General features: G+C 39.9%; 1 protein-coding gene across 1 annotated transcript; it reads left to right on the top strand.

Moving 5' to 3' along the window:
* Positions 1-6,907: 6,907 nt before the first annotated feature.
* FGF23 (fibroblast growth factor 23) lies at positions 6,908-21,957 on the top strand. Its single transcript, XM_056799133.1, has 3 exons — positions 6,908-7,244; positions 17,181-17,284; positions 19,017-21,957. Exons 1-3 carry the CDS (start codon positions 7,043-7,045, stop codon positions 19,446-19,448), a joined length of 738 nt encoding a protein of 245 aa, XP_056655111.1. The 5' UTR covers positions 6,908-7,042; the 3' UTR covers positions 19,449-21,957.
* Positions 21,958-22,345: the final 388 nt, after the last annotated feature.

Below are 22,345 nucleotides of genomic sequence, written 5' to 3'. Positions count from 1 at the left end.
CCTAACAAACAAGATTAGAATGTGACAGGGCAGCTAGGAGGCTCATGGATTGAGAGCCAGGTTTAGGGATGGGAGGTCCTGGGTTCAAATCTGATCTTAGATTCTTCCTGCCTGTGTGACCCTAGGCAAGTCACTTAATTCCCATTGCCTTGAAACCAATACGTAGTATTGAATCTAAGATGGAAAGTTGGGGCTTATTTTTTTAAATTAGATTAGAATGTGAGTTCCTTGCCTTTTTATTTGTATCACCAACATGGTACATGACACACATACTAAGCCCTTCAATGTTTTTTCATTCATCCAATCATCCATTCATTTTACCTTTCAAATGAAAATGTGTGATAAAAAAGGGAACATTTGTAGTGAAAATGGTACTATATTTGGAATAAGAGGGCCTTGGCTTTGCTAATTATTTCTCTTATGATCTTAGGTAAGTCAAGTCACTATTGTGGAACTCAGTTTTCACATTTATAAAATGATGGAGTCAGACTATATGCTCTTCTTAATTCCCTCAAAAAAAATTTTAACCCTTACTTTCTGTCTTAATAACAACTCTAAGATAGAAGAGTAAGGACTAGACAAATGGGGCTAAATGACTTGCCTAGGGTCACACAGCTAGGAAGTATCTGAGATCATATTTGAACCCAGGTCCTCCTGACTCCAGGGCTGGTTGGTGCTAACTAACTGCTGCTCCCTCAGACTTTAAATCCTATGCTTCTTTTCTAATGAATAAGACAAGAACTGATGCATAATTGGTTATAGGCACTATTTTTTGCCATTCTTTGTATCACTTGGCACAGTGCCTAACATATTGTAAGTGGCTAATAAATGTTTGTTGAGTGACTGACAGATGTCTTCCACATAGCAAACCAGGCAAACTCCTAGGATGCCAGACCATTGGCAGAGTTCCCAGAACAGGCTGGCTGCCATTGCTCTCTTCCTTCTCCCACTCCATAAAAGGTCAGGCTCCCTTAAGAACCACTAGACTTTAGTGCCCTCTTGAGGAGTCCCACCCTGAACCCAGGAGGTTCTGGTATCAAGTCTCCCAATGCTTACCTCATGGCTGTTCTTGGCATAAGTCCCAGGGACTCCAGAATAGGAACAAATCAGACTGTTAATGTCTTGCTGTCTTCAGAACTTCCAGTCTCATGCAGCCCTTGGAGGTCAGTAATTGGCTGCCATCATCACAGTGAGTAGGGGACCTGAACTCTGAAAGATGAGTGCCCTCTAGATGCAAAGTACAGGAATCTACATGCATCTTTAGTCCCTAACCTCACAGGATTGTAGAATCTCAAGTTAGGTGCCTTTAGACTCCATCTAGACCAACTCCTTTTTACAGATGGGGATATGGAGGCACAACAATGTGATGAATTGTCCAACATCATGGAGCAGTTACTAAACAGTACTCTTTTACCCATTGCTCTTGCCACTAATTCCAGAGGTTCTCAAAGGTTTGTTTGGGAGTCTCCAGGACCCTCTCAGGAGGTCTATGAGGTCAAAACTATTTTCATAATAATTCTAAGGTATTTTCATGTCTAATATGATAACTATCAGTGGATATACTGATACTGACTTTGAGGGGGTCCTCAATAACTTTTTTTAAACACAACTTTTGGCTCAGAATCAATACTTTGTATTGGTTCCAAGACAGAAGAATAGTAAGGCTAGGCAATGAAGATTAAATGACTTTTCCAGGGTCACACAGCTTGGAAATGTCTGAGAACACATTTGAACCCAGGTCCTCCTATCTCCAGGCTTCACTGAGCCACCTAGCTGTCCCTATATATCACTTTGAGACAGAAGTATATCATGAAGCATGCTGCATCAACATTAAGCATTTGTTGCCCAAACCAGATTAAAATGAAATTGGGAAATATTTAGCAAAATAAATAAAAATATAATTTCATTGTCATTCAGTTGTGTCTGATTCTTTGTAACTTTGTGGATCAGACTGTCCAGGGTTTCTTGGCAAAGATACTAGAAGGGTTTGCCATTTCTTTCTCCAATGGATTAGGGCAAACAGAGGTTAAATTACTTGCCCAGGATCATATAGCTGGGAGTTATCTGAGACCAGAGTTGAACTCAAGTCTTTCTGATTCCAGGCCAAGCACTCTATTCACCAAACCACCTAGCTACCTAAAAATACAATAGAACATAGATAATTCTAGTATGTGGTTTTCTAAGCCAATATTGCCCCACAGGATCCCTTAAGCTTTAGTGCTCCCATTTCTATTTTGACACTATTGCTTTAGGATACAGAAAATACTTTTGCTATCATGCCCCTACTTCTTAACTCAGTTAAAAGTTGCCAAGCTATGATTACTATAATAATTTGACAGATGTCCTCAGAGTCACACAGCTAGGAAATGGGCAAAACCTCAATTAAAAACTCCTTTTTTCTAAACCGAGTCTTGAGGTTTTTTCTAGTTGGTCATGCTCCAGGGAAGAGAGATTTCCCAATGGAAACTAGTAAAACAAAGTTCTATATGAAATTACCTATGAGTTGGGATGGCATGAGCTAGTTTTTTCAGGACCTGACCACTTCAAATTAAGAATCTGGAGGGTTTGAATGAGTGAGGCTTAGAGCATCCATCTTTGAGTTTAGAATGGCAGCACTGACCTTTAAGCTTCTCTTATCTCTCACTAGACAGTAAGCAACATAAGGTCGGGGTTTCTACCTTATCTAAATCTTGTATCTCCCCTAGAACTCAGCATATTACTGAGCACACAGGTGATTAAAATATGTTAGTTGTATTGTATTGCATTCTCTTGTGCTTGGATTATTCATGCATTAAACATTCAACAAATCTATTTTATGAGCCAAAATTCTGCCAGATACTGAGAGAGATCTAAAGTTGAATAAGACAATGGCAAGGCATCATGGTGTAGTGTATGGAAAGCTGGTCTCGCAGCCAGGAAAACTTGAGTATGAGTCCCACTTCTGAAGCATACTGTTTGGATGATCCCAGAAAAGTTATTTAACTTCTCAATTGACCCAGACAATTCCCTAAGATAAGTTGAAGAGCAGGGACCAACCCGAAATGGTAAGTGGAATCCCTCTCTGGTTGTTCTCCCAACAGATGATCTCTCATGGGGAGAGGGAGAGAGAGAGAGAGAGAGAGAGAGAGAGAGAGAGAGAGAGAGAGAGAGAGAGAGAGAGAGAGAGAGAGAGAGAGAGAGAGAAGGAAGGAGGGAGGGAGGGAAGGAGGAAGGAAAGAAGGAAGGAAGGAAAGAAGGAAGGAGGGAAGGAGGAAGGAAAGAAGGAAGGAAGGAAGGAAGGAAGGAAGGAAGGAAGGAAGGAAGGAAGGAAGGAAGGAAGGAAGGAAGGAAGGAAGGAAGGGAGGAAGGGAGGGAGGGAGGGAGGGAGGGAGGGAGGGAGGAAGGGAGGGAGGGAGGGAGGGAGGGAGGGAGGGAAGAAAAGAGAAGAAAATGCCTAGTCAGGAGATGGAGTATCTTGTATGAAGAATAGCAAGGGAGACCAGTTTTAATGGATCACAGAGTATATATGGGGGGCAAATTAGATGTAAGAAGTCTGGAAAAGTAGGAGAAAATCAGAGTATGCAAAGGCTTTGAATGTCAAACAGAGAACTTTATATTTGATCCTGAAGGTGAAAAGTAATCAATAGTTTATTGATTGGGGGAAGGGGTGTATGTGTGTGACATGTGTTCTGTGCTTTAGAAAAATTAATCAAACAGTTAAGTGGTGGATGGATTGGAGTAGGAAGAGAAACTTGAGGCAAAACCAACCAGCAGGCTACTGCAAGGGTCCAAGAATGAACCAGAGGTGGGGGGCATGTTAGATGAAATATGGCAAGATTTTGACAACAGGTTGGATATGAGAAGAAGGAAGGGAATGAGAAGGTTAAGTCTGGGATTCTGGACTGAGAGTCTAGAAAATTGGTGGTCTCCTCAACAGATGTAGAGAAATTTGATAGAAAAGTTTTGAAGAAAACATGAATTGTTTTGGACATGTTGAATTTGAGATGTCTACCCAATTTGAAATGCCCACTAGACAGCTAGTCTGTTGGATAATTGTCCAGAATTTGGAACTCAGGAGAAAGACTAAGGTTAATCACATGGGTCTGGGAATCATCCATACACAGATGTTAATAAAATTCATAGAAGTTGATGGGGCCAGCAAGTGAATGGAGAGAGAGAGAAGGGAGACACCCTCAGGTCAGAGCCTTGGAGTACATTCACATTTGGGAATATTAGATGGTCATCCAGCAAAGGATATGGAGAAATCATCAGATAGGTAGGAGGAAGAATCAGAAAAGAATAGTCACCAAAGGAAGAAAATGTCCAGAAAAAGAAGGTGGTCAGTGCATGAGGCAGGTCAAGAAGGATAAGTACTCAGAAAAGACCATCAGATTTGGCCACTATGAGATCATAGTAACTTTGGAGAGAAGAGTTTCAGTTGAGTGAAGAGATCAGAAGCCAGCCTGCAAAGGGCTGAGGAATGAAAGGAAAGAGATGATGTGGAAGCAACCATAGACGGATTTTTTTTTTTCCTTGAGTTTGGCTGAGAAAAGGAAAAGAGAGAAATGACAACTTGAGGAGATAACAGGGTCTAGTGAAGGTTTTTTTCTTCCTCTTTCTCTTTATTTTTCTAATATTTTATTTTTTCTTCAATTACATAAAAAGGATTTTTCAGGGGGCAGCTGGGTAGCTCAGAGGATTGAGAGTCAGGCTCAGAGATGGGAGGTCCTGGGTTCAAATTTTTCACCTTTAAGTTTGAGCCAAATTCTCCCCCTCCATTCCTCCCCACCTCCTCTCTGAGATAGTACACAATCTTATAGAGGCTTTACATGGATAATAGTATAAAATATTTTTCCATATTAGTCTTTTTGTGAAAGAGAACTCGAGTGAACAAAAAAAATGAAGAAATAAAGTGAAATACATTGTATCTCAGTCTTCATTCAGACTCCATCAGTTCTTTCTCTGGAGGCAGATGGTATTGCCCATCATGAGCACTTATGGTCTGGTGCAAATTTTTGAAAAAATCAAGGAGATGTGTTTTGAAGAAATCAGGGGAAAGAAATAGAGACTGAAGTTTATTGAGAAAGGTGATGATTGAGGGGCAATTGGCTGGAGAATATGAGACGGGATGGGATCAAAGGCACCTATAGAGTAGACACAAATAAATATCAGACAAATTAGAATAAATCTATAAAAGTAGACTAAAGTACAATGACAGCCAATGAGAGCAGCAAACACGTGATGTCTGCTGGACTCAGAATGAGGTGACTTTGTATTAAAACTCAGTTGCTTAATATCAGTGTGACCATGACTAAGCCCCTTCATTTCCCTTGAGTCTCAGTTTCCTCATCTGTTAAATGGAGACAATAATACTAAATAAATGTTTTGTCAACCTTAAATAGGTGGAATTTAAGCAGGATCTTGAATTTTAGTTAGGATATCAACAGATGGAGGTAACATTGGGCTCTGTACCTCCCCAAAGTGCTGCAGGATGGGATTCTGCACCCGGTGGAGGCTCCCATGGCTTTGACTATTATATAAGAAGCCACTCAATATGTTCTTGCTCAATTGATTCAGGCAGAGAATCACAGAACGTTAGAGCTGACAGGGATCTCTTAGGGATCATCTTGTCCAAATCTCATTTTATAGCTGAGAAAACTGAGGCCCATATAGATTAAGTGATTTGACCAAGGATACACACATAGTTAGTGGGAAAGTATACATTAACCAAGTCTCTTGATTCTCAATCCTGAAAAACCAAACAAGTCTAGAATATGAGTATCAATGAAGGAAAACGAGGAACAGAGATTCTTCAGAATGATACTTTTTGGACATTTAATAGAAAACAAAGGGAAAAAACCCCAAAGCCAAGTCCCTAATTTGCTACTAGTTAAAAAATAAGCCTCTTGCTCTCATAGGGTCTAGACTCAGGCTTTAATGTCTCACTTCCATAAACAAAGAAGTTCCCTGATTTGGTAGCAAGAGGTAGTGGGAAGTTTATTGGCTTTGGAGTCAAAAGGACTAAATTAAAATCCTGGCTTTTCTCCTTATTAATAATAGTTATACTTTATAAAATGTCTTATGGCTTGCAAAGAGCTTTTACAAATCAGATCTCTTCATCCTCACAACAACCCTAGTAGGTAGGTCTATTATTTTCCCCACTTTATAAATGAGGAAACTGAGGTCAAGTTAAACAACTTGCCCAGGATCACATAGCTAGTTAAAATCTGAGGCAGAATTTGAAACTCAGGTCTTGTGCTTTATCTACTGTATAACCTCATTGCCCTATTACTCTTTATGAATGTATTATTCATACATTCTTAGGCAAGCCACTGAATCCTGCTGGGTCTCAGTTTCCTTACCCTCTCCTCTGCTAAACTTTAGTCCTGACCCTGCCTGACTCCAAAGCAAGTCATTTTAGTCTTAATAAAAAAATAATTTTTTTAAAGCGAAGACGTTTTTAAAATTTTGATTTTATTTCAGGGCATCTTGCTTTCGAACCCACAACAATTCCAGTTTTTTAAATTTAATTATTTATTGCTGAATAGGATTACAATAGGATTTCAGGCGCCTGTCTGAAGCTGGGTCACTTGGGAGGTGCTGCCTTCTCTTTTCCTGGTGGAGGTGGGTGGAGCAGGTCAACAGACATCCCAGAATTGCAGATAATTTTTGCCCACACATCCACTTTTTGGAAAGCTGGCTTGAAATTGAGGTGTGTGTGTGTGTGTGTGTGTGTGTGTGTGTGTGTGTGTGTGTGTGTGTGTGTGTGTACAACTGTGTTTCTCTAGGGAAACCAACATGCCTTCCGTGTGTGCCTTTGAGGTCTTTCCACTCTCTTCAAATGGACCGATTACAGGACAGAGGATGTGGAGAGCAGAGCTTTTCCTGTTTGATGTCACACTGCTGCCCTTTAAAAGTCCCAGTAAGAAAAGGAGGGAGACTCAACAGAACTCCCATTCTAAGTATCCACTGAGAAGAAGGAAAGCTCTAAGCAGGCAGAAGAGGGAGAAAGAGTGTCTGCTTTCAATCCTTCCATCACTGCCATTCAGAAAACACCACCAAGATGCCAGGGGGCTGCCTCCAACTCCTGTTCTGTGCCCTGTGCAGCTTACGGGTCATCCAAGCCTTCCCCAATGCTTCCCCCCTGCTCAGCCTCAACTGGGGGGGTCTGACTCACCTCTACACAGCCACAGCCAGGAACAGCTACCACCTGCAGATCCACAAAGATGGCCACGTGGATGGGACTCCTCATCAAACCATCTATAGTAAGTAGAGGGCTAAAACTCAGGAAAGAAATGGGTTTGACCACTGGCAAAAGGAAATATCCTAGTTCTGTTGATGGGAAGGGAGGTCTAGCACATCCTTTGGCCACCAGGTATTGGTAGTATCTAATCCATCTGCCATTACTGTCATTTTTCTTTAGACAATGATGGCAGAGGAGCCTAAAAGGACTGAGAAATTGATTCCTAGTGTCAATTTATAGACATAAATTGGATTATAGACCCTTGAAAGTTCCTTCTTGACCCTCTCCCTCTCTGTTCTCTTCACCTCCTTCCTTCCCTCCCTGTATTCATTCATTCATTTAAGTAGGTACGGTAGGTGGTGCCTACCTAAGAGTACCAACTTTTGAGTCAGAGAAGCTGAGTTTGAACCCATTTTCACTGGGTTCGAATCAAACCTTTGACAGTTCTTAGCCTACAACCCTGCCCTATTATTTAATTTCTCAGTATCTAAATTTCTTTCACTCATTGATACCACTGTCATCTTTGTCAAATTATTTGATACCTCTGGGCTTCATTTTTCTCATCTATAAAATAACAGCTGGCATTTATAAAAGTCCAAGTCTTTTAGGACACCCTCTATAATACTCTAAAGTTAGCAAAGCATCCCCCCCACCTCTAAACCCTTACTTTCTGTCCTAGTAACAATGCTAAGACAGAAGATCAAAGGCTAGGCAAACAAGGTTAATGACTTGTCCAGGCTCATACCACTAGGAAGTATTTGAGGCTACATTTGAACCCAGGTCTGGTGCTCTACCCACTGTGCCACTTAGCTGCTCCAGAAAAGCATTTTTTCTAAATGATCTCATGGGAACCTTACAACAACCCTGAGAGGAAGTCTCATTTCATAGATGAGGAAATTTAGATACTGAGAAATTAAATAACAGGACAAAGTTGTAGACTAAGAAATGTGAGAGGTTAGATTCTAACCCAGGTATCTCCTGATGAGGAATTCAGCAGCCTCTCCACTATTTTCTGTTGATTCTCTAAAAGTCAGTGGGTTGGAGTAGAGATCTTAATGTTTCTGTCTCATGGATCCCTTAGGCAATCTGATAAAATTTTATGTACCCCATCACAGAAATATTAAAATGCACAAATTAAAATACAAAAGATTACAAAGAAAACCAATTATATTGAATACATTTATAAAAACATTTTTAAAATACAAGTTTTTAGATCTCAAGTTAAGCATTCCTGGACTAAGGAGCAAGCTAGGTGGTTCAGTGGATAGCAAGCTAGGCCTGGACATGTGAGGTCCTGGGTTCAAGTTTGGCCTTAGACACTTCTTAGCTGTGTGCCCTTGGGCAAATCATTTAATTCCAATTGTCTATCCCTTTACCACTCTTCTGCCTTAAATCAATACTTTGTATTGATTATAAGATGGAAGGTAAGAGTTTTTTTTAATTGATGAAATGATTCCTGAACTAAATGATCTATAAGCTCTCTTGCAGTTATAGCCCTTTAAGTATTACAAAGTGCTTTATAAATATTATCTCATTTAATCTTCACAATAACCCTGGGAGGTAGGTAATGTTATTATCTTCATTCTACTGATGAGAAAATTGAGGCAAACAGGTTAAGTGACTTGCCCAGGGTTACACAGCTAGTTATCATCTGAGGCTGGATTTGAACTTAGGGCTTCCTGACTACAAGTCTAGCTCAGCCCATTGCACTACCTTACCTGACTAAGAATAACTCACCTTGCTACAGGTAATGCAAGAATTAGGAACAGGCACTGAATCTATGATTTCATTGGTATCCAACTCCAACATGAGGGAAGTCTTAACACAAAAGCAGATTGCCACTTTCTCTACAAATGGTAGTCTTAGAAAATTGTCTAAAACACTCTGAAAACAGGACCACCACCCCAACCCCCCCCCCCATGAAAAATTGGTCACAAGCTGCTCTGGAAGAACTAAAACATTCTGCAGTTGGGTGACTTAGCTAGCATCACACAGTCAGTATATGTCAATAGCAGGAATGTGAACCTTGGCTTCAGGGCCAGGAATACTGTCCACACTACCATGCTGCCTTATTATTACTATTTGGCAGATTGAGGAAGCAGAGGCACAGAGGGACCAATCTTTGTCCCTGACCTTAACACTAATATGTGTCACAGCCATGTAGGGCTCAAACTTAGGTCTTTTTACTCCCTAGTCTGCAGGCAAGGGAGGCAGTTTAGTGTAGTCAGAGAAGTACTGGACCAATGAAAAAGAATGTTAGAGAATCCAAGTAGAGGATGTAAAAATGGGAAAGGATGATAAAAATGATGATAAAAATGAAAATTCCTTACTCAGCTGAAATGAGGACCAAATGAGATGATGGCAACAGGAAAAAAAGCCTTTGTAAACCTTAAAGTGTGATCCAAATGTTGACCCTGATTATTAGTAGTTTAGTCCATACCTTTCATTTTGCAAATGAAGAAACAGAAGGAATGTATGCTGGAAAATATTTAACAACCTAGCTCTGGGGAGTTGGGAAATGTATGTGGCACAGTTTGAGGTATAACTTGCATTATTAGCATTTCCCCATCACCTTTGTAAGTCTAGACAATCAACAATACAATAAATAAAACCCCAATTTGTAGCACTTTCCAAGGTGTTACGTGAAAATTTAACAATTAGTTCCCCAGTTGGCAGAAGCTGACTCTGGCATTGTCACGCTTGACAAAGACCCCAGTAGGAGGCACAACAAATAGTAAGTGGCAGAGCCAGGGGGAGGTGTGGGGTGCCACGGGGTAGTGAGCAGGTGGTTTCAGGACCTCCCTAATTACTGTCTGCACACCCCTATAGTTACCATATATCATAAATTCCTCCTGCTATAACTGATTGGTTTTCTCTCATCCTAGCCCTAGAAGTCAAGTACTGTGTGACAGGAGAGCCTGGGGGGAGCGAGGGAAACTTAAATGAGGTAAATTGACATTTTTAGACTATGAACTTCAGGAACCTCACCAAGGGAGGGTGTGGGATTGTCCTCTTTGAAAATCTCTAAATATATTCTTAGCTTTACCACTATCTATGTCCTCTTGGGATAGTCATTTTATTTTATTCTATTTTTTAAACCCTTACCTTCTGCCTTGGAATCAATACCATGTTTTGGTTCCAAGGCAGAAGAGTAGTATAGAATATGTAGTTCCTGACTTCAAGGAGATTGTAGTTTAGGGGGTAGCTGAGTGGCTTAGTGGATTGAGAACCAAGCCTAGAGACAGGAGGTCCTAGGTTCAAATCTGGCCTCAGACACTTCCCAGCTGTGTGACCCTGGGCAAGTCCTTAACCCCCATCGCCTGGCCCTTACCACTATTGATTCCAAGACAGAAGGTAAGGGTTTAAAAAAATTATAGTTTAGTTGGAGAAAGAAAATATACATACAAAGCTAGCTAATAAAGCTATGCAGTATGGGATAGCTGATTAATAAGTTTTATAGCTAAGTACCATCAGAGGAGTAAGAAAATGTATTTCTAGATACCAAGAAAGTTACAGGAACCAAGGAATATAATAAAAATTTTAAAATAGTTATTTTTTTAAATTAAGGACTGATCTAATGGCAAATAACCAATGTAGAAGAAATCTGAACAGTCAAATGGGTTTAGGTCATTCCCCCCACCCCAAGCTCTTTGTTATATTCTAGTACAAAGGTATGCAATCCACACCCTGGCATGTAGCCCATGATACTCCCAAGTCTGCTGCACCAAATTAAAATGTAATTGGAGAAGACAGACAGACGATAAAGATTCATTTTTAAATATTATTAAGTATTTCATCATATGATGAAAAATACAAGAAAAGCTACGTAACATTAACAAAGTCACTAATGCTGCCAATAGGGATCTTTATGTATGGATTAATGGTTCTTGCTCTTATTTGAACTCCACACCACAGTCCTGGGAGACAAATTCTTCATATTCTAAGGTAAATTTTTTTTTAAATTACATTTGTAATTATATTTATGTTTATATATGTGTGTGTGTGTATATATATATATATATATATATACATACATACATACCCACCAGAAGCTATTCATTAGTTTTTTAAAGGAGAGAGAAAAAAAGTAGCTCAGAAAAATTAGCCCCAAAATCAGCTGCATCTTTCAGTATAGATGCTGTTCCATCGCCATTTTCTACCACCTCTATAAAACTAGGGAGGTGTATTTTAGAAGAAAAAATATTCCTAAATATGTTATACTTGGGAAAAAAAGAAAAAGAAAAGCTGGAGGCAGGAATGCTGCATGTAAGAACTGTACCTAAGAGACTGTGTAGTATGTGGTAGGAAGCATGCTTGACTTATAGACCTGAGAGAGCTGGGTAAAATGCCAACTCTGCCATTTCCTAAAGCTGTGTGATCTCAACAAATAACTTCCCCTCACTGAGACAGTTTCCTCTACTATAAAATAGGGGAAATGGGGTTGCTATGAAAAAAGTGCTCTGGAAACCTTAAAGTATGATGTCACTTTATTCTCATTGCCTATCACTGGCTGATTAAATGTTAAAAATACTTCATCTTGGATTATCATAAAGAACAGGCTAAGAGCTCTATATCAATCAGCAATTTAAACTTATAATTTCATCAGGCAGTCATTTAGTCTAGGGATCTGAAACCCAGGACTCTGGAGATATGGCATAATGAAATACACACGCACATGCGCACGCGCACACACACACACACACTCACAAATTTATAATCTGGACTATTGAAAATTCTTGAGAGCTAGGGTTAGAACTGATGTTGATTTACCAGATCTGCATTACTGTTCTTTAAAACTTCCATAGGAAATCCTATAAGCCTTCTCTGGCAGTATGGGTCTCAAAACTACTGCAGTTAGTCCCTCCTAAATTCCCTTCCCAACATAGTTCTATGATATGTCTTTTCCTTTTGTCAGTGTAAGCTCCTTGAGGGCAGGGGCTGTTTAGTTTTCTCCTTTGTATATTGAAAGGCTTAATAAATCATCACTTAAAAAAAAAACCCTTATCTTCTGTCTTAGTATCAATTTTAAGCCAGAAGAGCAGTAAAGGCAAGGCAACCTGGGTTAAGTGACTTGCCCAGAGTCACACCGCTAGGAAGTATGAGGCCAGATTAGAATAAATCAGTATTGAACTGAATTAAATTCAGTATAACAGTAGAGGCAAGTAGGTTGCTCAGTGGATAGAGTGCCAAGCCTGGAGATTAGGAAATGCTGGGTTCAAATCTGCCTCAGACAAACCCAGACTGCCTAGCTCTTACTGCTCTGGTTATCAATATTTAGTAACAATTCTAAGACAGAAAGTAAGGGCTTGAAATATATTTATATATAATATATGCATATATATACACAATCATATTTAATAAATCAATAAGTATTTTAAATAAATAAATATCCACTATATGCTAGGCACACCAGAAAACAAAAACAAATAGCTCCTTCCTTCAACAAACTTACATTCTATCAAGAGAGACAACATGGGCATTTATAAGCACATGTGCAATATATAAAAAGTAAATATATTTTAGTGGAGGAAGTTGCTGGGAGATAATAGTACTGTCGATTTAAATCAGTTGCACATTTTAAGCTGGAGGTTTCTTTTATCCTTTTATTTCTTTAATAAAATCCTTACCTTCCATCTTGGAATCAATATTGTGTATTGATTCCAAGGCAGAAAAGTGGTAAGGGCTAGGCAATGGGGGTTAAGTGACTTGCCCAAGTCACACAGCTGAGAAGTGTCTGAGGTCAAATTTGAACCCAGGACCTCCCATCTTTAGGCCTTGCTCTCAATCCACTGAGCCACCCAGCTGCCTCCTCTTTTATCCTTTTCTTGGGGCAAGACAAAAATCTAATATTCTTGAATGGAAAACATCATAAGTTCTGAAGACCTGGGGAACATGGAGAGGCCAACTTAAATATGTTGAAATGAGGGATGTGAGTGAGTGTTATTTTTAAGCAAGACATTTTTATTATGGAGAAAAAGCCAAGCCTCCAAATGAGGAAGATCTTGGTTCAAATCCCACATTCAATATCCACTGACTTTGTGGCACTGGACAATTTTCCTAACTGTTCAGTGGCACCAGGCAATTCTGTCAGACTATAAATTATGAAGCAGTGACCAATCTGCAGTGGCAAAAGGAATTTCCTCCTTTGGAGTTCCCTGCATAGATTATGTCACAGAGCTGCACCAAAACAAAAACAACAAAAACAAAAAATCCCCAAACAAGACAAACTAGTATCCCAAGTAGCAAAGCAGACCTCTGAAACAGAATTGCTCAAATGAATGGGAACTTGTAATTGTCATAATAGTGACCAACTAGTAGTTTGAAAGCTTTTTTTGAAACCTGTCTTTTTAAACCCTTCCCTTATATCTTAAAATCAATACTATGTCTTTGATTCCATAGCAGAAGAGTAGTAAGGGCAAGAGCAGTGATGGTGAACCTTTTAGAGAAGGTGTGCCAGGCCCTGCTCCCACCCCCACCTTACCCCCTCTGTGGGAGCAGCTCTAACCGATTCTCTCTGCATTTCTAGTAATGAACTGGATGGGGGTAGGGCACCTGCCCCACAGAAAGCATCTCTGGCACCTGTACTATAGGTTTGCCATCACTGAACTATAATACAGTGGGGATTAAATGTCACACAGGCACATAGCTAGGAAGTGTCTGAGGCCAGATTTGAACCCAGGACTTCCCATCTCTGGGCCTGACTCTCAATCCACTGAGCCACCTTTGCTGTCCTTTGTAATCTCCTCTTAAAATATTCCCCATGAGATCTTAATCTCATGGTTAATTTGTTTGGTTTATTTCTGTATTTCTAGTACCAATAATCTTATTGGTGTGACATGGTCTTCATAAATTGCTCTGGCTAAAAAATTACCTAAGGGAGCCTATACCTGCAATGACAGAGGCATAGCCTCTCAATGGGATATGCTTAAAGTTTTTCTAGCTAAGCAGGGCTGGCTAGAGGCAGAGCCATTGTGAGGCATGGCACCGTGAAACAGACACATACAAATTTATAATCTGGACTACTGAAAATTCTTCAGAGCTAGGGTAAGAATTAACAATAATTTACTGGACCTGCTCTACTTTTCCTTAAAACTTCCATCAGAAATCCTATTAGCCTTCTCTGTTAGCATAGGTCTCAAAACCAATGAAGTTATTCCCTCCTCAAGCTGAAACTAAACATCCCTTTCTCTCATTCCCCATTCTCCCATTCTTTATGGAAAGAGATAATCATTTGGCCCTGGATGGTGTTCCTTTGTGGATTCAAAGACCTTTCTTTATCAATGTCCTTCCTCTTTCCTATTTCTTTTCTCTCCCTCTCATTTCCCTCCATCTACCCCAGTTTTCTTTTCTCGAAGCTGAATTTCCCTAGTCTTCTTGATCTTTCATCAAGTTTTTTTCTTTTCACATGAACCATTCATTGATCCTCCAGACTCTCTGTGAGGTCAAGAGGGACCAAGTATCCTTTTTTTAAACCATTACTTACTGTCCTAGTAGCAGCTCTAAGACAGATAGGCAATAGTTAGGCAAAAGGGGTTAAGTGAGTTGCTCAGGGTCACATAGTAAGGGTCTGAGGACAGATATGAAATCAGGTCCTCCCAATTCAAGTCCTGGGACATTATCCATTGAATCATCTATCTGCCATGTGAACTGTCATTCTAAAGGCATTCTACTTATGCTTTAGTACAAAGGGAGAAGGGCATAATGAGTTGTTTCCATGGTGCCTGGATTCAAATTCTGCCTCAGAGGTTGCCTCCACTCCTTGAGGGACCCAGCCATACTTTTTATGTTTTTTTTTTACTATTCTTTGATAGCCTTTAATGTAAAAACCTGAGAAAATCTCTATCTGGTAAGTAGTAGTAGTAGTAGTAGTAAGTGAAGTAGTAGTTGTTGTAGCAGTAGTAGTTACAGTAGTAGTAGTAGCAGCAGTAGTAGTAGTTGCAGTTGCAGTAGTAGTAGTAGCAGCAGCAACAGTTAGCATTTAGAGAATGCTTTACCAAAGTATCTCATTCTTACTTCACAACCCCCCCCCCCCCCCCGAGGTTGGCCAGATCCCCACTTTACAGATGAGGAAACTTGAGGCAGACTGGGAGGGTAAGTGTGAGGCTAGAGTGGAACTCAAATCTTCCAAACTCTCAGTCTAGCATCTCCCAAGAGCATCTCCCCACTGGCAAGAACGCAGCTGACAGAATTAAAGGAAGTCTTGCCGAGAGGTGAAAGGAAACCAGAGGTAATTCACCACAGAATTCTAGGAAAAGAATGGCACTATCCTCTGCAAGCCTGTCCCGAGGACTTTAGTCACCAATGATTTCCTTTTTTCTTGCGCCGCCCCTCCCAGTTACTGTTGTCAGGCGGCCCTTCCCGCAGTTCTGTGGGGCTCGAGGAAGGTGGCAGTAGGTGTTGCTCTCCTTGGGGTTTCTCTGGCAATACCACACCGCTGTTGCCCTCTGTAGGTACGCTACTGGGTATAAGTCATAGCTAGTAGGATCCTGGTAAGGTTCTCGTGCACATCCTACTACTCCCAGTAGGTGGCAGCAGATATTGCTTTTAGGTACTTGGACGGTACCCAACAGGTCGCCAAAGCAAATTTTGCTCTTTGGACAGTCTATCCTACCAAAAAGGGGAGTGGTTCTTCCCTTGTCTGGCAGGAGTGGCAGGGCTTCCGGGCCGGAAAGGACTTCACTGGGCATTGAACCTAACCCATCCACAAACGAGAATCTTTTCTCCAACTCACTGAAGTGAGGCAAATCTCGGTCTAAGTTTTTGCCTAATGACTCCAGAGAAAGAAAATTGGGTGTCTTGCCTAAGGCAACATTAGTACGGACCGAGGCTTGTGGAGCCTTCATCCTCTTCATCTGAGATATAATGAAGTAATAAAATACTTCGCAAACTGAAAAGCATTATTCAATGAATGCCAGATATTGGCATAAACCAGAGCTATAAAAGAGAGAATGTTCTTGACTGCAAGGAGCTTTAGTCGAATAGGGGCAGGTGTATTGTGGGACACAAATTAACGGAACAATTCCCTGCTGCAAATGTAACAGAGTATTACAAGAAGTAAAAAATACAAATAAATATAGGAAGTGATGTAAAGTAAAAAAAAGAACATAAATATTCATAATTAATGAGAAAAGGGGCAACAAAATATGGAGAAATAGCACAGAGAAAAATGCAGAAGGGGACATAGAAAGAGGATGATTTAATTCTCTCATTCAAATATTTAAAACCAAACAAAATGAAATCATAGAAGTTCATGTTTTCTTGTATAAACTTGGCAAAGCTACTGTTGCCCCTCTCCAAACACCTTCTATCTATTTTGCATATATCTTAAGTGTATAAAACTTGACTACTCTCAGCAATGCAATAATCTGGGACAATCCTGATTTGATGATGGAGAATGCTATTCCCCTCCAGAGAAAAAACTGGTGGAGTTATCTTCCACATCTGTGTATTTGTGGTTATATTTGGGGTTTTGGGTTATGGATGAGCATGCTCTTACAACAGTGACCAATATGGAAATGTGTTTTTCATGACAATAAAATTTGAAAAAGAAAAAACATACTCACATATGTATATATTTTCTCCTCAATGGAATATGAATTACTTGAAGGCAATTTAAAGGGGAATATGAACTATTATTACTCTTTCTCTTATAAAAAGGCAAATTACTTAGTCTGCTGAAGTCTCAGTTTCCTTATCTGAATATAATAAAAGGGTTAATCCACCTCTAAGCTATATTGCCATTCTAAGATCTCTTTCCATATAATTAAGTCCACTTGTAGGATGGCAAATTGTAGAGAAAAGGAGCTGGAGATGTACATTTGTAAAAGATAGTGTTGGAATGGCTTTTCTTTTTTCTAATCAACCCAGGAAAGCTCCATTTGAGGTATTGCACGGAGGCAGAAATAAGGTAATGTGAGAAGTTTTTTTTTTTTTAAATTTCAAATGGTTTTCTTAACAGGTGCCTTGATGATCAGATCAGAGGATGCTGGGCTAGTCATAATAACTGGTGTGATGAGCAGGAGATATCTCTGTATGGACATCAGGGGCAACATCTTTGGTTCGGTGAGTCATTGGACAGGTTTTGACTTGCAGGTCATTGTCTGGCTATTATAAAAGAATCATTGAATTCTAGAATTGAATAATATCATCTGGCTTATATTCTGGTGGCCTGATTTCTCCCTTGATACCTTTTCCCAGGACAAAATGCTAATGCCATTAAAATGTGGTGACTCTACCTGAATTTTTTCAAGGACCATTTTCCTTTGTTGGTAAAGACTAAGCCTGATGGAGATGGGGAACCACTAGCATCTTTGGCTTGCTGGGCTTCTATCTGTTGAAGTTCAACAGAACAAAGGATCCTGGATCCTAATCCATCTTTTTAAAAAATAATTTGATCCATTGCTACTATTCCTCTTACAAAAAGGCAAATCATTAATCCTGAGCCTTCATTTTCTTATCTGTAAGTGAAAGGATACATTAGAGCCCTTTGATGATATTTTGCAACTCTGGTATTCTATTCCACATAATTTAAGCACACTTTTAGGATGCTAAATTGTGAGTGAATCCAGATGAGGAGCACATTTGTATAGTAAGCTTCAACCTCAGTATTTGGCATCCTGCAAAGCAAATGGATTGAAAACTTTAAATGATTCTCTAAACTATGCAGGAGTTGCAAGTGAAGTTGCATTCTTTCATTTCCATATCTGATGCCAGGAGGTAGAAAGGTACAAAGAAAGTAGGAAAGTTATCAAATACAACCTTTCATTACAGAAGACTATTCTTTCCCTTCCAAAGATCCACTGGGAAGATCCTCTTGTGGCTTGGTGGGTTATTCTTGCATATTACATCAATTTTTTAAACTAGAATCATATCCCCTCCTAGCCCTCTCTCCCTAATCTCTAACCTTTCCTTGGGTGGGGAGGATCATGAGAGTAGAATTCTTTTACTCAAGCTGAGCTGTCTAATACTACTTTACAAGCTTTCTCTTCTGGGTTGCCTCATCCATCACCTACCTCAGTGAGCTGGTTCCATAGCAAAGTGAACAAGAGAAGTCTGAGGGACACCTAGAGTTAACTTTTACAAGTAAATAGACACTAGTCTATTGAGGGGAGGAGAGCACATGTACCCAGATCTCCAAATTCCTTAGAAAGAATTGTCTTGTGGGTCCAAGGTAATTACTCCCTTGATATTGCTGAATAACCTATTCTGAACACATACCTGCAATATGATTAACCCTACAGCAGGCAGATCCTAAAAGAGGATGAGGCTAACCAGGTCCCAGGACAGGAAGAGAAGGGTTTTATCCAATCATAGAGCTAGTTTTACTGCCATCAACACTACTTAATAACTATAGAAATCTCTCTTGCCCTTGTCTTCATGACTACCTTAAAGTACTCCTTCTTACAACTTGAATTTGAGTAGTCCTTTCTTATTTACAAACCCAAATGGCCTGATGTTACAGTTGGGTATATATCACAAAGTCTCAAGCCTATCTTGCAGAGGTGGTGCATTTCAAGGAGTATTGGTCATGGGAATTAGGCAGCTTACATTGGAATCGCAGCTCTGATCCTAACAGTTTTTTGACCATCATCAAGTAATATCTCTGAAAGTCCATTTCCTTATCCATAAAATGGCTTTTGGTGCTTTTATGAAAACTACTTCACAGGACTAAAGGGAAAGTGCTCAGTAGACTTTAAGGTGATTCATAAATGTGATACAATTTCTTTGTTGACACTGAAGCTGGAAAGTGAATCACAAAAACAGCTTTCACCTGGTTCCTTCTCTGTCCTTTCAGCATTTCTTCAACCCGGACAACTGCAAGTTCAAGCACCGGACACTAGAAAATGGGTATGACATCTATCATTCTCCCCAGAACAACTTCCTGATCAGCCTTGGCAAGGCAAAGAGGGCCTTTCTGCCAGGCATGAATCCACCTCCGTACTCTCAATTCCTGTCTCGGAAGAATGAGATCCCCATAATCCACTTCAACACACCTGAACCCCACCGGCACACCAGGAGTGCTGAAAACAGTCCTGACTTGGACCCAATGAATGTGCTGAAACCCCGACCAAGGATGACTCCCTGCTCTCAGGAACTCTACAGTGCTGAAGAGAACAGTGTAGTGGATGATGACCCTTTGGAAGTACTTAGAAATAGCAATCGACTGAAGCCCTTCCCTGGTAGGCTGGGTTTAGAAAGGTGCCACCATGTTCCCAAGACTGATTAACTGGACAACAATAAAATCCCATTTAACTATCCCTGATCCATCTTATTAGCAACTAGCCCATCTTTGAGGGGCCTAGAGAGGTTCTTTAAACCTTAAAGAACAAGGGAGAGATTAATCTTTTCCTCTCCCTTCCTACCTTAGGACCCCCTGGGAATTAAACCTGGAATACTGTACTAAGACCTAGGACTTCATCCCTAGCCTGAATGATAGAGTTGTGCTCTCTTTCCAGCCTTGCAACTGACATTCCAATCAAGGCCCTCATATGGATGGTCCTCCTTCATCTTGAATCAACTATTAAGAGTCTATACCTTTTCTAAAGTGTGGGAGCAGGGTCTTTCTCCTCTTCCATATCAACAGACTTTGGCACATTAATAGCATAAATCCTGTGACTTCCTTGAGTTTAAGATGATGGGTGGAGGATGTTGGGTGGTGGGAAAATACATCAACTTAGAAACCAGAAAGACTTGGATCTATAGTGACCAGCCAAACTTTAGCCCAACTTTCGCTCTTCAGGGTGACTCATACCCTTTCTTCATGCTCTTCCTCCTTTTAAATCAGGATGAGATCTATAAGGCAAGAATTCCCCAACCCCATAGATAATCCCATGACATTGCCTTATAAATAGCTCTTTCTCTATTTGCTTATGACCAGTAACTATTCAAAATACACAAACGGTAAATTCATTGTTCTTGCCCTTGAGCACCTTTTTACCAAGAAGGGACCAGGAAATATGCCAGAAAGAGCCACAGTTCCCTGTCAGGGAGATACATATTGCCCTTCATTCCCTTAATCCATTATAGGCCAGGCCACGGAGTCATTCCCAACCTTAGCCAAAGTCAGTCAAAGACAGAAGGCAAAGGCATTTCCAATCTTGAAAACTAAAACACTCTGCACTTTTTGGAGGAACTCTAGACCTCTGGTTTTTACCTTTTTTAAGGTGACCTTAGTTTGAGGCCATCCAGTACAGTCTGCAGCTTCCCTTTGCAGTAGGAATAAATTCAAATTCTTCAGAGAAGCCTTTACAAAATTTCCTCATCTAGGGTTAGTGACCCTGTTCTGGATGGTCATCAAAATGCAGAAGGAAGCTGTTCAAGTTTTTCTGTTTGTCAGCAGATTTCTGAGGGTCTTTTTCAATGGCCAATTCCAGTATTGAAGTTATCCTCTGAGATCAGACCAGATCATGTCTCTCTGATTAATGATTCCTATTTGTAAAGCACTGTGCTAAGCATCAAGAATGCAAAAGCAAAAAGGAAACCTCCTCCCTTCAAAGAACTTTAATTGTTATTACTAATGGGAAATTTGAAGAAAGAATCAGAGAAAAAGGAATACAAGGCAGTGAGAGTCACATCTTTTTTCTTTATAACTGGCTAGGAATGTGTGCTTGCTTTCTCTCCTAAGCATTCCCCTAAAAGTGAATTTCTTAAGACACCACCCACCACCTTCCATAACTCTAAGTTTGTTGAGTTTCATTGCATGCTAAACACATCACTTCTGTGACTCACCTGAGAGAAAGAATGACAGATAGAGGGAAGGGGTACACTGACTGCAAAACAACTAAGACTCAGTTCCATGGTAGACAGACAAACTCTCACCAGGCAATGTTTGCTTTTCTATGGTTTCTATACAATTTCATCACTCCCCTCCTCCTTTGCAAATCAGGATGAGACCTTTAAGGCTAGAATCCTATGGATTTCCAAACCCAAAGGTGATCCTCAGAAATCATTTTGGAAACAGTCTTGGGGCCTACATTATCTAGGAACAATAAATAAAAGATTTGTCTAAGCTGATCACTAATCCTCACTTCCCCAAGGCTGCCCCAATTTCTGGACATGATGCCAAAGAAAACTCAGCATAGGACACCAAATATGGAAATTCTAGAAGTCTGAGCCTCTGGGACTTAAACCATCATTTATTAGATCATGTGACTCCAGTCTACCATCTCTAATTTTGAAGCCCTTTCTCCTCTTCTAAGTTCTTCCCTAAGGTGGTCAAGGTAGACAACTAATATCAAGCAGTACAATAGATTCAGACAAGACCTTACTCCTCTGTTTACCTTCCTTCATTTCTATCATGTTCTCATTGCTGGAGCCTGAATCACTCTTTGCACTTTTCAGAGGGACAACAGTCCTTTGCCTTTTTTATTTTAAATTAAAATTTAAAGTCTCTATTTGGAAGCACCCCCCAAAAAAACTATGCCTAACACTAAAAAGCAATGTGCAGAAGATTTTTGAAAAATATGTTCTCCATGTTTCCTTTTGAGGTTCTGACATGGAGAAATGGATGGGAAACTAGAAAGCAATTCTATAGTTGACCAGTGTGAGTACTAACCAACAGCCATTAGGGAGGTCTCTCTTTGGAGGAGAAGTGAGGCAATCCACTGTAATTCCAGAAGTATTACTTTGGAAGTAAAAGTATTTATTTATTTATTAGAAGGTTTTGTCTATCACTTGATATTTATGGATATTTATAATGATGTAGCTCCACTTGTTTCTTTGCTTTTACTTTTTCAAGAGGAAAAATAAACTTTTTCTCAGCTTTAGTAAAGTCTCTCTGTTTTGTTTCATAAAGACTATGTATGGCAAGGGCAAGAATAAAAGAAATAATTAAGAGAGAGTTTTGAAGCCTGGCATAGATAAATATAACAGACTTTAGCACTGGAAGCAACGTTGGAAATAATCTAATACAAGGGAACACCATAAAAATTCTTAATTTTAAAGATAGTGATATTGAGACCCAACAAGATACCCAAGGTTATAAAAGTGCCCAAGACGGTTTGCTCAAAGTCACCTAGCAATTGTTCCCCAAGTCCATTGTCTCCAAATTCTTTGCTCCTTCTACTATACCAGGCTGCCTAAGATGGAATTTGATACTAGGTTTTCAAATGTTATATTATTTCT

This window comes from Monodelphis domestica, chromosome 5 (genome assembly GCF_027887165.1).
Source record: "Monodelphis domestica isolate mMonDom1 chromosome 5, mMonDom1.pri, whole genome shotgun sequence".
Lineage (NCBI taxonomy): Eukaryota > Metazoa > Chordata > Mammalia > Didelphimorphia > Didelphidae > Monodelphis > Monodelphis domestica.
Note: the sequence above shows the minus strand (reverse complement) of the source record. Positions and strands in the feature narration are given on the sequence as shown.